The sequence below is a fragment of the Camelina sativa genome, chromosome 9, assembly GCF_030686135.1.
Source record: "Camelina sativa cultivar CO46 ecotype springtype chromosome 9, ASM3068613v1".
Classification (NCBI taxonomy): Eukaryota; Viridiplantae; Streptophyta; class Magnoliopsida; order Brassicales; family Brassicaceae; genus Camelina; species Camelina sativa.
In genome coordinates, this window is record NC_141888.1 from 21,652,343 (window position 1) to 21,668,839 (window position 16,497).

General features: G+C 46.4%; 3 protein-coding genes and 1 long non-coding RNA gene across 4 annotated transcripts; 1 reads left to right on the forward strand and 3 right to left on the reverse strand.

The window, feature by feature from the left end:
- Positions 1 to 1,223: 1,223 nt before the first annotated feature.
- On the reverse strand, positions 1,224 to 3,112 carry LOC147938464 (uncharacterized). Its single transcript, XR_015565788.1, has 2 exons — positions 2,236 to 3,112; positions 1,224 to 1,403 (listed from the first exon to the last, which is right to left on the reverse strand). It is a non-coding gene; the product is annotated as an uncharacterized LOC147938464 (long non-coding RNA).
- Positions 3,113 to 3,147: 35 nt separating this feature from the next.
- LOC109126172 (uncharacterized) lies at positions 3,148 to 3,530 on the reverse strand. Its single transcript, XM_019229262.2, has one exon. It carries the CDS (start codon positions 3,454 to 3,456, stop codon positions 3,232 to 3,234), a length of 225 nt encoding a protein of 74 aa, XP_019084807.1. The 5' UTR covers positions 3,457 to 3,530; the 3' UTR covers positions 3,148 to 3,231.
- A 5,212-nt stretch (positions 3,531 to 8,742) lies between these two features.
- LOC147938465 (uncharacterized) lies at positions 8,743 to 9,618 on the forward strand. Its single transcript, XM_087465648.1, has one exon. It carries the CDS (start codon positions 8,743 to 8,745, stop codon positions 9,616 to 9,618), a length of 876 nt encoding a protein of 291 aa, XP_087321774.1.
- Positions 9,619 to 11,822: 2,204 nt separating this feature from the next.
- Positions 11,823 to 13,722, reverse strand: LOC147938466 (uncharacterized). The gene is made up of 6 exons (XM_087465649.1): positions 13,182 to 13,722; positions 12,999 to 13,063; positions 12,777 to 12,892; positions 12,455 to 12,721; positions 12,128 to 12,398; positions 11,823 to 12,014 (listed from the first exon to the last, which is right to left on the reverse strand). Exons 1-6 carry the CDS (start codon positions 13,720 to 13,722, stop codon positions 11,823 to 11,825), a joined length of 1,452 nt encoding a protein of 483 aa, XP_087321775.1.
- Positions 13,723 to 16,497: the final 2,775 nt, after the last annotated feature.

Sequence of the window (16,497 nt, forward strand, 5' to 3'; positions counted from 1 at the left end):
CAAAAACCTCCGCACCTGAGCTGCCTCTGGCTCCCATGCCCTGCCTGCATACCCTACAAGCCGACTGAACTCTGCATCCAGCTCCCGCACTGTACGGTTCCCCTGAGTCAGACCCAAGAACCGTGCCTCCATACGATCAAGAGCATCCTGAGGAAAATACTTGGAGTTAAACTCCCCCACAAAATCTCCCCAAGACATACCCCTCTGCACCCTCCGTGCTGTCACCGACCTCCACCACACACGAGCATCTCCTGACAAGTAAAACACTGCCAGATCCACCCTGTACCGGTCGGGACACCTAAGCGAAAGGAAAATATCCTCCATCCGCTCTCTCCACTCATCCGCTACACTCGGATCGGTACTTCCTGAGAAATACCCTGCTCCCACATGCCGCAGCTGCTCCATCATCCGAACATACTGAGCATCCACTACCTCGGCCCCCGGCTGCACACCTGCCTGCAAACCCGCCACAGGCTGCACCGCTGGACCCTGCCCACCACCCACGGGCGGCACTACCGGATCCTGCCCACCAACCACTGCGGCACAACTGCTGGAAGTCGCTGCAAAGCCTGAGCTACCTGAGCTAGCAAGTCCATCAAGACATCCTCCCTGCCTGGAGCACCTCCCGCTGCAACCCTCACACCCGGGGCAACACCGTGACCGACACCGGGCCCATCCGCCCTGCCGTCACCCAAACCAGCCTGGTCTCCAGACACACTAGGATGAACCTGTGACTCCGCCACCTCCTCACTGGCCATGCTCTGGGTCACACTCACACTGGCCTCAGGAACCTGACCTCGTCCCCGACCCCGACCACGACCACGCCCACGACCACGACCGCGACCAACAGCATCCTCACCCCTAACCATCTGTATCATCCAAGAACAGAAGGCTAAGCAAACAATAATTCTAATACACAAGAAACACAACTTACCGTGGAATCACAACACAGGCTCGAAGAGGATGTTCTAGGACTTCATGCCACACCACAATTGCCAATCACACAATCAATTATAGCATGGAATCCTAAACATCAACAGCAAAAGCACAATGAACCCTAGGCCTAGAACCGTAAGGGCTCTGATACCAAAATGAAACAACCCTTCCCGTTTTTTTTTTTAATACCTTAATTTACTAGTGGTCCCATACCCACTAACATCCTAACATCAATCAATAACCGCGGATGATCAAATAAAACAAATTCCATTAAACCAAAAGAATTCCAACATTCAAATCCAATAACCAATAACACCAATCAAATAAAGAGATAACCAACAACTAACATCCTACAATGTTCCTTTGACTTAATCTAGCAACCTAACAACAGCTAGACCACAATCAATCAAGTCTCTAGAACATCCCTTCCTCATCGCCTTGATTCCACGATCACACTTTGCCTTTACCTGCACATCACAAACAACAATTGAGATGCGTAAGTATTATCATAAATACTTAGTGAGGCCATCCTTCCATCTACTAGGTTATACACACAAGCAAATGAGACCCTCAAGTTTAAGCAAAACAAACAACACACAACAATACATCGAACCAGGAAAAACAAGTCTCGGATAAGACTAGTGTCGACCGATGCCAAACGATGTCGATCGATGCTACAACAAAGGTGTCGACCGATGCCAATCAGTGTCGACCGATGCCCCTCAAAATGGTGTCGACCGATGCTCTTGAGTGTCGATCGATGCCTCCTCTGCAATCACGATCTGCGCGAATCCGAAAGTCGAACTCTCCTCCCAAATCATCTCAAAGGTAGACAAGCAGGTTGCCCCATGTGAGATCAAGGTTTGTTGAGAGGTCTTCCATGAGTAGCTCAAAGGTAGACAAGCTTGTCATAGTCAAATCTAGACTTAATGACGTTGAAAAGGTGTTCTTAGCGAACGGTTGGTAGACTATGGTTTTGTAGTCAGGACAATGTTGCTTTACCAAACAAAGCATAAAGATTGGATCATATCGATGATTCGCACTAAACATTAGATGGTCTTGGATCGGAGTGGTAGGAGTGGGACGAAAAGGATGCTTTAAATCATCAGATGACCAGCTTAAGTGATACTCGTCAATGAGCATAAAATCAGAGCCAAGTTTATCACTAGTGCTAGAACAGATCGAGATACATGAACTAGGGAACCATATTGAATTTTCTTCAAACCACAAGCCCCTAAAAACATCTAAAGCCAGGTTCTGTATAGGATGTATGAGTAGCCAAAGCAGAGCTGGTGTTACCTTTCGCCGATGGAGTCTTCGACCATCAATTATCGGTAAACATATCAGTTCAAGACAATGGCGATTCATATGCGGTGAGGAGTTGGGCTGAGAGATGCTATTGATGTCCGTTTGAAAAGATTTGATGACCTAAGGGCTTTTTTGGCTTAATGGGCCTAAGCTGAAAACTAGGTCCACTAGGGATAACCCTAGTTTCAGCAGGAAGCGCCGCACAGGATATCGAGAAAGGTCGCCGTCCGAGAGCTGCAGCGAGGTCTACGGTGCAGGAGACTTCTCCGGTGAGTGAGAGAGCAGCGGCATCGTGTGGTATCCGTGGTAAAAGTCGCCATTGGTAGTTAGGTCCACTGGGGAAAATCCTAACTTTGAAACCGATTGCCAAGATGAAACATAGATGTGGCGGCTTCCCGAGACTAATGGAGGGTTTTGTGCTGCAAAGCGCAACTCCGGTGATTGAAAGATCGGCGGGAACAGCCGGTGACCTCGGTTTGGATCGGCGATGGAACCTAGGTCTACTGGGGAGAATCCTAGTTCTGCTTGAAATAACCACGGTGAGGAGAGAGTACGGTTGGTGTCCGAGCTTTGTGAAGAGGTTCTCTCCGGTGAGTAGCAGATCGGCGGACACAGACGGTTTTCGCTGGTGTGATTAGAGATAGTTTTTATTAGGGTTTGGGGAGGATTAAAAAAGATAACAAATTGGGGAAAAAATTTAAACAGAGCTACACTAGAGAAAACAGAGAAAAACTGGGGGAGAGATTGATCGATTTTGTCCCGACGCTGGCGGCCGAAGGCCTCACCGGCGCCGGGTAGCTTGATTGCGGGGAGTGTCTTGATAACCGTGTCTGTGTCCTTCTTCCTGTAATTTATTTGTTTAAAATGCAAGTCTTTAACTATCTCCGATCATTAAGAAGAAAATAAAAATCAAGACATATTATTTTATTGTTACAAAAAAAGAAGAAGAATACAAATATGTAAATTCCAAAAAAGAAAAGATACGAATCAATTCTTAGTGGTGGTTTTGGTATACTTGTCTTTAACCCAATTAAAACCCAAAGACGTTCCTATCTTCACCTTCTTCAACCCCGAACTCGCAACCGCTTTAGTCTTCTCTAATCCAGCCCCCACTTTCTCTTTGTATTTCCCCGACGCGCCTCCGCCGTCCGTTGTTTTTCCCGACGATTGATTGCTGTTGTCCCATTGATCGGCCCAAGAATTTTTCTCCATATTGTATGAATAATAGAGACAGAGAGAGAAAAAAAAAGATTTGATTAGGTGAGACAATGTATATATATAATTAACATCGTGATTAATAACAAAGCCACACGTTTTATAGGGTTTGGTTTGGTTAGATAGAGAAGTAATTATAATGTTTACAAATTGGTTAACAAATTAAAATCTAATCTTTGACCAAAAATAAAGATAATAAATCTAAATTATTGGTGACGTTGGTGTGCATTAAATTAAAAGTACCATAGAAGAAGTAAATATTCTCTATTTAGATTTCGTGTATATGTAATTATCTTTTACATTAAGTATTTAATTAATGCAATTCTTTTGTGGTATCTTTTGATTGTTTGACTTTCTGGAGTCTATTCCTCTTTAGAATTTAGTTTTGACTTCTTCGGTAAATGCAGTAAATCCCTTTTTCTACAAATTTGTTTCCAGATTAGCAAAAACCCAACTTTATCTACACGTCACTAATTAAGGGGGCCGGTTAAGTAAAAACTGTGGGCCTCTCATCAAACATCCCATTATGGATAGTTAGGTTTGCTAGTTGCTACTACAGATGGGTTTCAATTTGATAGGTTTACATGGATAGTTATGGTTAATCAGGCAAACCAGGCCTGGTCTAGTTCGGTTCAAAATCTGCGAGGTCGACAAATTTTTTGTCCGGTCCCCATGTCAATCAATATGTTTCTAACAAAGCTATTCAAATGAAAAAAGATTAATACCTGTTGGTGTCGGGTTTCGCGAATTAACGGCCCAACCCATAAGCCCACTAAGGAGCAAAATGTCAACCTGGCAAGTGGGCCTGACAAAGGCCCAATAAGGAGAGCTCGAGCCAGAGGGCGAGGTCAACCAGGAGAACAGCTCGGAATTTCGTAGTCAAGATTGTGGGCGAGAATACAGGAGGAGATTGAGGAGAAGTCTTGTTGAGGATCGAGTTTAAATATTAGGCTTGGGTAGAATGTTCGAGATATGTAATATTAAGCAAGACGATACAGAAAATCAATATAAGAAATCCAGTTCGTTGTTCTTCATTGTTCTTGTCGATTTGTACCGAAAGTCTGCCCAGATCATATTTTTCAATCTCTTATTCTTAATTGTTGTTTTCTGACTCCAACAATTTGGCGCCGCCTGTGGGGACTTAGGTCTTTCTATCCTCGAAAATCGACTTCTTTGAAGAAATCAAGGCGAAATGGATCCATCCACAGCTAGTACGACCGTGCCAGAAACCGCTTCACCAGCGACAAACCACAGGTCAATCCCCAACAGCGCTCCTTCTCAGGACGCGCACGTTCCACCAGCCCAGTCCGATCACGAGGTCTCGAATCCAATTAGACCCGGGACAGGCCCGTCACTCGATGACGATCACACACCAAACGAGAACATCTCGGGCGGCTCGGGTCTCAAACATCACAGATCCGTTGCGGCTCAGGATCTCGGTAGCACGAACCCAGGGTCTCCGTCGGAATTACTCCCACGATCCCCGCGATCCCAATGGGAAACAGAAATCAGTTCCGGGTGTGGATTCGGTCAGAGAATAACGGAACGAACCGACCCGGACAGCGTCAAGCGCTGCTGTCCTCTGTCGGAAATCCCGGTGGGAACGATCTTTCCGAGATTTGAGGAATGCTTGCCATCTTGATCGACAAGACACAAAGACAAGATGCGACAAACCGGGCCCTCATGAACAGGATTGAACGACACGAGCAAGAACTCGCGTCTCGCGCAAATCCCAACCTCAACCGGGGCACCACTTATCCTTTGGGGATAGTTTTAACCGATCCCATGGAAAGGGCAATACCCTCGGACTCGTCTCGATTTCGAGGCGGTCCACGTCACCCCACCCGGGATCATAACGCTGCCCGTGTTCGCCGCCCTCAGAAAATAACGGGGTTCCGAGCTCGTCAGCCCTAAATGGTAACGCGAGCTCACGACCTGATGAGCACCCCTCAGCCGGGTATGTCGGATCAGTCGAGCACATCATCGACACCCCAGGTGCTCCTGAGAACTCCTCAACCAGATTGAATACGGCTTTGACCGAGGAATTCGGAAGCGGGGCACTACGGGCGACGTCGATCGATGCTCTCGGTCTCACCGGACCCCTGAGGAGCGATGCAATCAGCACTCAGTTCCTCACCAAATACATAAATAAAGCAAATGCCGAGATGGCTCAAATCCGCTCTAAGGTGCATTTAGCCACGAGCAATCCGCTTTGTGTCATCGCCGAAATGAGGCGCACCCCGTTCACCGACCAAATAGCAAAAGTTTACCTTCGCGACGTGGGTAAGCTTCGCCTTCCCGAATACGCAGGTGCGTCGGACCCCGGAGCACACCTCCGAGCTTTCAGACTTGCAATAACCAAAGCTTACCTCACCGATGACGAGTGTGAAGCCGGTTACTGCCGCTACTTTGCCGTAAATTTAGTAGAACCGGCATTAGAGTGGTTCGCTTCTTTGGAATCTAATTCCATCGATAGCTTCGACCAACTCGCCTCAGCATTCTTGAAACAATATTCGGTCTTCTTCCAAGCTATGGTGACCGAATCAGATCTTTGGCTTCTAGTCCAAGAAAAAGGACGAACCGCTCTGCGAGTACATCAATCGCTTCAAGTCAACCAAAGCCAGGATAACCAACTTGAATGACGAGGTCGCCTAGCGGCCCTTCGGCATGGCCTATGGTATACTTCAAAATCCCGAGAGGAGCTCACCGTCCGACAACCACCGTCGCTCGATGATACGCTCCCAGGTCAATTAATTTTGCCCGAGCCGAGGAAAAGCGAGCCGCCATGGCCGAGATCCATAAGTCGGCAAAGGCACCATTCAACCCTTCCAAAAAGACTTTCCGGAAGGAACCATTAGAGTCCGGTCTACATGCTTTCGCGGTTGATTCGGCGCCGAGGACCAAGAACCCGAACTTTGACCCCGAGAAGTTCTGTAAGTATTACAAAATACGAGGTGACTCGACCGAAGAGTACAGAACTGTGGGACGCTTCCTCGCACGAAAGCATGAAGCAAGAGAGCTCGGAGAAATCGACCTCGAGAAAGAGGGAGAAAAGGCGAGAGAAGCCAATGCGAACAACGAGGAAGCCCCCGCAAAACGTGAAAGAACCGATGAGGACGAGGGGTCTTCCCCCCCCCCCAGCCCCAAAGAAACGTATTGACCTGGTTTTCAAAGGGCTTTCCCTTTGCCGCACCTCCCCCGGATCGGTCTTTACCCCACCTCCGGCACCCCGGAAGCTCGCAAGTCTCCGCCGATCATCTCCCGATGCTTCAGAGACTCCGACCCGATCCATAGGGTTGACTTTATCACGGAAGGGTCTTCCTTGTGTCGTAACTCAGTGAATTCGATCAAAGCGTACTAGCGCAGGGTCGAAAGTTACCACCGGGAGCGGAAACCCCGCTCTGACCCGGACTTTGAGATCACCTTCAGGGAAAGCGAGACCGCTGATCTGGATAAGCCGCACGACGACGCTCTAATAGTGAGATTAGACGTCGAGGATGCGAGCTCTCGCGAATAATTATCGATACTGGGAGCTCCGTCGATCTCTTATTTTACGACGCCTTTAAACGGATGGGCTACCCCAACTCCAAGCTGAAAGGGGCCAAAACCCCAATGCGTCAAGTTCCCATCTCGGGGTGGGATTGCAACCATTTACGGTAGTCAACACACCTCAAGACAATATTACAAAGGCGGCTACAACTTAATCGAGAACTCCGCACAATAGCAATTAATGATCGCTGACGAACTCGAGGCTCGTCAGCTCGTTAGACGCACAGATCCCGCCTTGCGCGGACCCATAATAACCAAGGTTGATCAAGTCTCGATCATGGAAGGACATCATGATCGATGCGTCGGGATCGGGGCCGACCTTAAACCAGTACAAGAAACAACTTGATCCAATTCTTGGGTCAGAACCACGATACCTTCGCTTGGTCCTCTTCGGACATGAAGGGAATTGACATTAGCCTTACATCTCATCAGCTTAACGTCGGCCCCACCTACAAACCAATAAAATAGAAGCGTCGCAAGCTCGGTCCCGAAAGGGCGAAAGCGATAAACGACGAAGTTGACCGACTGCTGAAGATAGGGTCTATCCGCGAGGTCTAGTACGCCGAATGGCTAGCTAACCCCATGGTAGTCAAAAAGAAAAACGGGAAATAGCGAATTTGCATCGACTTCAAATACCTAAACAATGCTTGTCTAAAGGACAACTACCCTCTTCCTCATATCGACCAATTGGTCGAGGGCAACCGCCGAGCATGAGGTTTTCTCCTTTATGGACGCCTTCTCGGGGTATAATCAGATTCTGATGGTCGAGGCAACCACTTTTATTACAGACTGGGCACTTACTGCTACAAAGTAATACCTTTCAGGCTTAAAGATGCAGGTGCAACCTACCAGCGTTTAGTCAACAAGATTATCACCGAACACCTTGGAAAGACCATGGAGGTGTATATTGACGATATGCTCGTCAAGTCAATGCGCAAGCAGGATCATGTCTCCCAGCTCAAAGAATGTTTCAAGATACTAAACATATACGGAATGAAACTCAACACGATCAAATGCACATTCGGAGTCCCATCCGAAGAATTCCTGGGGTATCTGGTCATGGAACGCGGGATCGAAGCGAATCCAAAACAGATCGCGACCTTCCTCGAAATGCCTTCGCCGAAAACAACTCGGGAGGCCCAAAGATTAACGGGGCGGATAGCCGCCCTGAACCGATTTATCGCGCGATTCTACGGACCATTGTCTCCCATTTTATTAGTTGCTGAAAGTGTAACCGACAATTCGAGTGAGATGACAAGTGTGAGGAAGCATTCCAAGAACTGAAAAAGTACCTCACCGAGCCCCCGTCCTATCAATGCCTACGGATGGGGAGCACGTCTTCCTCTACATTGCCGTCTCCGACTCCACGGTAAGCGGGGTATTGTGCGAGAACATGAGGGAGAGCAGAAACCTATTTATTACGTCAGTAAGACCCTGGTTGATGCCGAAACACGGTACCCCGCCATGGAAAAACTGGACCTAGCGGTCGTGATGTCAGCCTGCAAGCTACGCCCTTATTTCCAGTCGCATACGATCGTGGTGATAACGTCCCAGCCCATTCGGACCATCCTCCACAGTCCTAGCCAATCCGGCAGACTAGCCAAATGGGCCTATAGAACTCAGTGAGTACGATATTGAGTACCGACCCAAGACCTGCGCTAAGGCACAACTCCTCGCTGACTTCGTTATCGAGCTCGCCGCAACCAACGAACACACCAAAAACCGCTCTGAGAGATGGTCGCTATATGCGGACGGAGCGTCATCCATGCAGGGATGCAAATCGGAATCCGACTCGTATCCCCGACCAACAAAATCATGGAGCAGTCCTTCCGGCTCGGGTTCGCGGCCTCAAACAATGAGGCCGAGTACAAAGCCCTAATAGCCGGACTTCGGCTGGCATTAGGCGTGGGAGTTAAGGAGCTCGCTGCGTTCAGCGACTCACAGCTTGTAACCAGTCAATACCACAGAAATTACGTCACAAACTGTGAATGGATGGACGCCTACCTCCGAATCGTTCGGTCGATGGCCGAGCAATTCTCATCTTTCGAACTCACCAAAATTCCCCGAGGAGAGAACTCAGCCGCCGATGCCCTCGCCGTGCAGGCTTCCACCTCCGACCCCTCGGTTAAACGAGTTATACCTGTCGAAGGAATAAATGAACCAAGTATCTCTATCCCTGTTAAAGCTAAAAGCATCCACCAAGTCGAGGTCGGAACTGGCCCCGACACGGAAGGACCCGAGCAGGCACCTGACCAGGATGACGAGCTCTTAGATGATCTTACCTCCGGAGACAAGCAAGAAACAGCACCAGAAACGGATTGGCGGATCCTGATTCGTGATTATATCACGAACGAAACCACACCCAAGGACCGATGGCAAGCGCGTAAGCTCAAGGCTCAGAGCGCGAGGTTCTGCGTTATCAGCGAAAAGCTGTACAAGCGATGCATCTCCGGACCTTACCTCAGATGCGTACACGGGAACGAAACCCTCAACATCATGAAAGAGGGTCACGAGGGCCCTTGTGGGAATCATTCCGGAGGGCGATCACTGGCCCTCAGAATAAAAACGACCATGCTCGCGGACTGCGACAAGCACACCAAAAAGGTGTGACCCTTGCCAACGTCACGCCTCCTTGATCAACCAGCCCGCTGAGCTGATGAGCTCGGTCTCCGCTCCCTACCCCTTCATGCGGTGGTCAATGAACGCTACCAGACCCCTCAAACAGTCAGGAAAGCGGCGCGTTTCTAACCTATTGGTTGTAACCGATTACTTTACTAAATGGACCGAGGCCAAATCCTACCAATCCATTAAGGGGGAACACGTGAAGGATTTCCTCTGGAAAAACGTGGTATGCCGACACGGAATCTCCTACAAAATCGTAACCGACAACGGAATGAATTTGGTATCCTCCGCGGTTCAGAAGTTTTGTGACTACTGGGGTATACGGTTAACCCCGTATACTCCCCAATATCCCCAAGGAAATGGGCCAGCTGAGGCTGCCAACAAGTTAATCCTGCACAGCCTCAAGCGCCGTTTGACCACCACAAAGTCCGGTTGGGACGCTCAGCTCCCCGGGGTTCTTTGGGCCACCCAAACTACACCGCGTGGTAGCACAGGCGAAACCGACTTCTCCCTAGCTTATGGGATCGAAGCTGTAATACCGGCAGAAATCTTCGTGGGCAGTATCCGCTGAGTTGTTTCCCCCAAAAACGAGGAGGCTAACAGCGAAGCACTACGCGATAACCTCGCCATTATCGATGAGAAAAGGGAACAAGCCTACGTGCGAGTTCAAAACTACCAGAATTCCATTGCCCGCTTCTATAACTCGAAGAGCCGACCTCCGCGTTTCACCGTTGGAGACCGAGTGCTCCGTCGGATGTTCGATCACAGAAAGGAGAAGAATGGGAAGAACACTTCCGAATCACCGAAGTCGTTGCAATGGCGTGTATCGCCTCAAAGACGAGAGCAACGGTAAAGCCGAGCTCCAACCTTGGAACGTCATGAACCTCAAGAAATAACTGAATTACAATTTGGCTTGATCCCTTTACGGGGTACGTAGGCAGCTCGATCCCCCGAGCGCAGCCCACCTCTCCAACTTAATTCACTCCCACGATCTCATTCCAATAGAACGCGAGCTTTTCACCACGATCAGATTCGCCTCGTGATAATTACATTACATCAACTTTCAATAACTCTTGCCGATCACACAATTAAGTGAAACTGCCTAAAAACAAAGCATACAAACAACAGTAACGTCCTCGGACATCACATGTGAATTTTGCACAACCTCGTTACCCAACTTAGGTCACTTTGAGCTTTTCGAACACGTCCTCATCAATAACGAATCCAATGCAACTCCAGTAAGCAGCGCTCAGCTACTCCACAACCTCACGTGGAAATAAATATTGTCCCGTTACCCCAACTCGGAAACGCTTCAAAGGACCCCGCGCTCGAGCAACGAGCTCACGATAAGATCTTCAGAGCTAACATAACGAATCCCTGGAATTCGCCATCCGCCACGTCCGCCCTAGATAAACTCATATCTAATCGGACGATCGACGAGAGTAAGAAAATATATAATGGAACCTCTATGAGAAAAGAAAAAGGTTTAAACGCCTCCCCAGGCAAATAACTCCAAAGTTTTGGGTAAAAGCCCCCCGAGCAAGTCAAAGCAAAAGGTTAAAAGCCCTCCCGGGCAAATGATGCAAAGCCTAAACATAAAACACAATAAAGACGTCAAAAGCATAAATCTTCTTCCCCCGTCCCGGCCTCCGGATCCTTTGCAGCACACGCGTTGCTCCCGTGCTCGTCCAGACCACGTGGGACTCCCGTTCCGGCATCAACCTCCATAGGTGCGAGTGAATCCTCCGAAATCTGCGGAAGATCAAGCTTGCCCACTGAAAAGTCTGAAACCGCCAAGGAATTGGATCTAACCGCAAGGGACCGCTCGCTGGGTCTCGAGGACCTGCACTTCTTCCGCAACGACGTCCTTCCCTTGTCGATCTGCTTGATCCGGTGAAGGTTGGACTCGATCTCCGCGAGGTCGCTCTCAACCGCGGTCTGCTCCTTCTTCCTCTCCCACTTGCTCTTCATAGAATCCAGCACTGCCCGGTAGTCTCGGGACATTCGCTCCTTGGCATCACGAATTGCCTGACGAGTCGCCTCCGCATGCCGCTGGTCAGCCCCCGCCGCCTTCTCTTTCAGCCATCGGTTCTCTTTCTGCAAGAGGTCCCGATCCCGTGTTGCCTTCGCTTGAGCATCCATGGCAGAGGAGAGGTCGGCTTCGACGGAGAGCAGCCTGTCTTGAATACTCCTCAAGGACATGATCTCGTCTTCCAGGTACGCAACCTTGTTGATAGCAGCCCCCCTCCTTTTCTTGCGCAGCCCTTGAGAGCCGTCGTGAGCTCATGGACCACCCTCGTCGTGTTCTTAAGCTCAGCAGCCTGAGGAGTGTCCTTCAGCCTCCGCTCATAGAGTGCCACCAGCCTGTTGTCAGCAGCCACCGACTGCAACCGAACCAAAGGAAAACCGAAAATGAGTACGGTGCTTAGGTCAAAAAGAAATGCGAATAAGAGAAGACAAAACTCGAACCAAGCAACAGTTCTTCAGTGTGGCTTACCTTTGCGTGAGCCGCCATCGCTTTGATATACGCCTCTCTTTCGGCCAGGTCCTTCACTAGCGGGACCTGGCAGTTGGCGGTCTTCAAGTGTCGGAAGAGGGTCGCCATCCCGAGGTGGTCATCCACCGCTGGGGAATCCCGAGAATGGGCAAACCTCCAATGGAACGGGCGGCTCGACGACGACCCATTTCCGGAGGCAACCGGATCTCCAGCGAGGGCTTCGGGGTTACCTCCCACGGGGTGGCTCCCGCGGGCTCTCACGGCTTCTCGCCTCAGGGACTCAAGGATTATCAGTGCGAGCCCTTTTTGGCATCGCGGACGGCTCACCATGAGTTGGACTGCGAGCTGACGAGCATAACCTCTTTGGTCGGACCAGAAGGACCGGCCGAAATCACGGGGGTCTGGTTTACCTCCTCACAGCCTACCCGAGACGGTGCAGGCTGAACGGCGCGAAGGGCGGAAGCCAATGCGACATCGACAATCCCCAGCTCGGACCCTCCAAGGCTGCTGCAATTGTTCTCTGAGCTCGCGGAAAGATGGTTTCCTAACCATGGCGCGTAGGGGGGGTGGAAGTCGAAGATGAACTCAAAATATCTAGTCAAAAACAAAAAAAAAGGAAAAAGGGGGTGGCGGTTAAGTCATTCTCTACCTCTTAAAACTTATGGCTACGAGAATCTCATTAATGAGGTAGGGGTCGTTACCTCTACGAACGGGAGAATTATCTGCACCTTCACTCCTAGCTTGTTCAGCAATGGGCGGCGGGATCTGACGTACAAACGGGAACAGTCGGGACCGGAACAGGAACGTCTCGAGCTATCGAGGCATTGAGAGCTGGTACAATACGGGCTCGCGTAAACGAACTCCACCTAACTTCTCCTGCTCGTAACCTCTCGGTTAATGCTCGGGTCGCCGGTGTATATTGGGGCTCTCCGGAGTCTGTCAAGCAAAAAAATAAAACAAAAATAACAACGGAAACGTTGGTATGATGGCCGAAATATCACAGTCACAGCAACGACGAAGGACAACAGGCGACTAAGAGGTCATTCTGACCAACGCAGACGGCCCATTGGGCCGGGAGACGAGCAAAAGTTGAAGTCTCCCACCGACGCTGGAGTAACACGGAAATAGAAGTATTTCTCTCTCCACCGTTCATCCTTCCCGGGAAGCGCCTGGATTATCTCCGGACCTCGACGGCGGCACGTATAGAATGTTCCGGGAAAACCGGAATTGTGTTTAATGTGGTACAACCAGAGGACATCGTCCACCCCGAGCTCGAGTCCGAGTTCACGGCCTCTGACGTAAATCCCCATAACGTGTCGCACAAAATTCAGACACATCTGGGGAAACGCCATTCGGAGGCGTTGAAGGATCTGTAAAAAAAATCCTCCGGATGGGGAACTCAAGCCCGCATCTTTCGAAGTACGTGGTGTATGCACAGCAAAATCCCGGAGGACGGTCTCAGGGGTGAACGGATCGTCGGAACGAAGTACCATCTCCACGTTTGGAGGTACTCCGTGCTTTTGGCAAAGGTCGGTTAGGTGTTTGACCGATGTAATCGGTGGGATATGATTTTCCCAGAGTTCGAGAGGAGCCATAGTAACGAAAGTAAAAGGCGAAATAATTGAGAAATCAACTAGCCTAGGCGAAGAAAAAACGAACTTAGCAAGGAAGATGAGACAACAGAGCTAGCAAACCTAAAGATTAAATCTCATAAATAACTGAGCAGAGGAGAGAAGAGAAGAAAAATTACCTTGAAGTAGTGGATGAGTGCGCGGTTATGACGAGGCGTGTGACTTATGGCTTATAAGTCATAATGACGTCAGTTTTTTGCGATCCCACAAATCTCTCCTTTAATCTGGGCCGTCCGACCCTTTTGTCTCCACCGTTGGATCTTAGGAGAGAGGGGTAATCATTACGGAGATCTCGGAACCGAGATTCATTGTGTCTTCCCCGAGGAAGATCGCGAAACCAAAACGACGCGAAAGATTCTCCGGATATTCGCCCTTCAACCTCTCTAAATTAGGTTAAGGGGCCCAACCGATATGCCCACTAAGGAGCAAATGTCAACCTGGCAAGTGGGCCTGACAAAGGCCCAGGAGGAGAGCTCGAGCCAGAGGGCGAGGTCAACCAGGAGATCAGCTGGGAATTTCGTAGTCAAGATTGTTGGCGAGAATACAGGAGGAGATTGAGGAGAAGTCTTGTTGAGGATCGAGTTTAAATATTAGGCTTGGGTAGAATGTTCGAGATATGTAATATTAAGCAAGACGATACAAAAAATCATTATAAGAAATCCAGTTCGTTGTTCTTCATTGTTCTTGTCGATTTGTACCAAAAGTCTGCCCAGATCATATTTTCCAATCTCTTATTCTTAATTGTTGTTTCTGACTCCAACAATACCGAATAAAGTTTACATCTAAGTAAAGAAGTATAACAATCACTACAAAAAAAACAAGCGTTTAGCGACTCCAACAATCATCGCTAAACCGTCGCAAAAAACCTACTTTGCGACTACTACGCGACTATTTCAGATAGTCGCTAAGAAATTGTCGCAAAATTTAGGTGTCTCAAAAATGGTCGCAATTTTACGACGGAATTATGACTGCCGTTATATAGTCGCTAATAAGCGACTCTTTACAGACTCTTTATATTAGGAAGCTTCGGTCGTAAAGGTAGTTACAAGTCAGTCGCAAGTTAGTGATTAAATTGTGTGACCATTTTCAGACTCCTTGCTGTCGTTGCAAAATAGTCCTCGTTTATTAGTAACCACTAGGACTCAGACCCCCGCGATATCGCGGGGAAGTATTTCAAAGAAAAAAGTTAAATTTATATTTAGAATCATATATTATAAACTTATTTGAAAGTAATAACATAGTTTGAAAATATATGATAAAAATAAAATTAAAAATTATCTAAAAAAAGAAAAATAATAAATAGGGCTAAAACTACATAAATATTAAACATACAGTATATAACTACAATTTTAAAAAACTTATATTAAAAAAAATAATTATGGTAAAAAGACACAACTCTAAGTTCAAAATTATTAAATGAAAAGGCATAATTGAATAGATTGCAACATTATCAATTCTTTTGTATGTATTATAAGTATAAGATATTTTTAAAAAAAATTATAGTAGAGAGTAACAAGTATCATAACATTTATTGTTATTTATATTACTAATAAACATATATTATGACGAGGTGATCCTAAGTGAAAGTATCAAACAAAAGATTATAATAAGTAAATACAACTTTCTGATAAAATAAATTTTAAAGTAAAATAAATTTTATCTTGGGTGAAAACTTATCAACCAAAAATTAGGAAAAAAAATACACAACTTCTAAAAATCAAATATTGAATAGTTAAATTTATAGAAAGACATTTTATGAAGACTTAAGATAAATAAACACAACTTTAACTTACATAATTAAAATCGATTAAATATTTCTATTTCTATAATCATTTCTAAAATCTTTAGTTACATTATAGAATAATGTTGGATATTGGATATTAAAGTTCATATTATTTAGTTTCAGTATGAAACGAAAACTTTATGTCAGCTAACAATGATTTAATTATTGAATAGTTAAATTTGTAAAAAGACATTTTATGAAGACTTAAGATAAATAAACAAAACTTTAAGTTACATAATTAAAGTTGATTAAATATTTCTATTAATATAATCATTTCTAAAATCTTTAGTTACATTATAGAATAATGTTGGATATTGGATATTAAAGTTCATATTATTTAGTTTCAGCATGAAACGAAAACTTTGTGTCAGCTAACAATGATTTAATTATTAGTTATCTAATAAGAGACAAATAGTTCAAAATACATAAACATTTAGATAAATATAACTATTGGAGAGAAAAGTTGTGAATAAGATATGGTGAAAAGACACAACTCTACACTGAACAAACACAATCGTTTGATTTTTTTTACGGTAAAAGACACAATTCTACAATGAGCAGACACAACTATATGATTTTTTAAAAATAAATATTATAAATTTTGATTTGATTATTCAAAATTTGTGTCAGCTAACAATGATTTAATTATTAGTTATCTAATAAGAGAAAATTAGTTCAAAATACATAAACATTTAGATATATATAACTATTGGAACGAAAAGTTGTGAATAAGATATGGTGAAAAGACACAACTCTACACTGAACAAACGCAACCGTATGATTTTTTTTACTATAAAAAAACACAATTTTACAATGAACAAACACAACTGTATGATTTTTTAAAAATAAATATTAAAATTTTTAATTTAATTATTAGTTATCTTATAAGAGACAAATAGTTCAAAAGACATAAACATTTAGATAAATATAACTGTTGGAACGAAAAGTTGTGAATA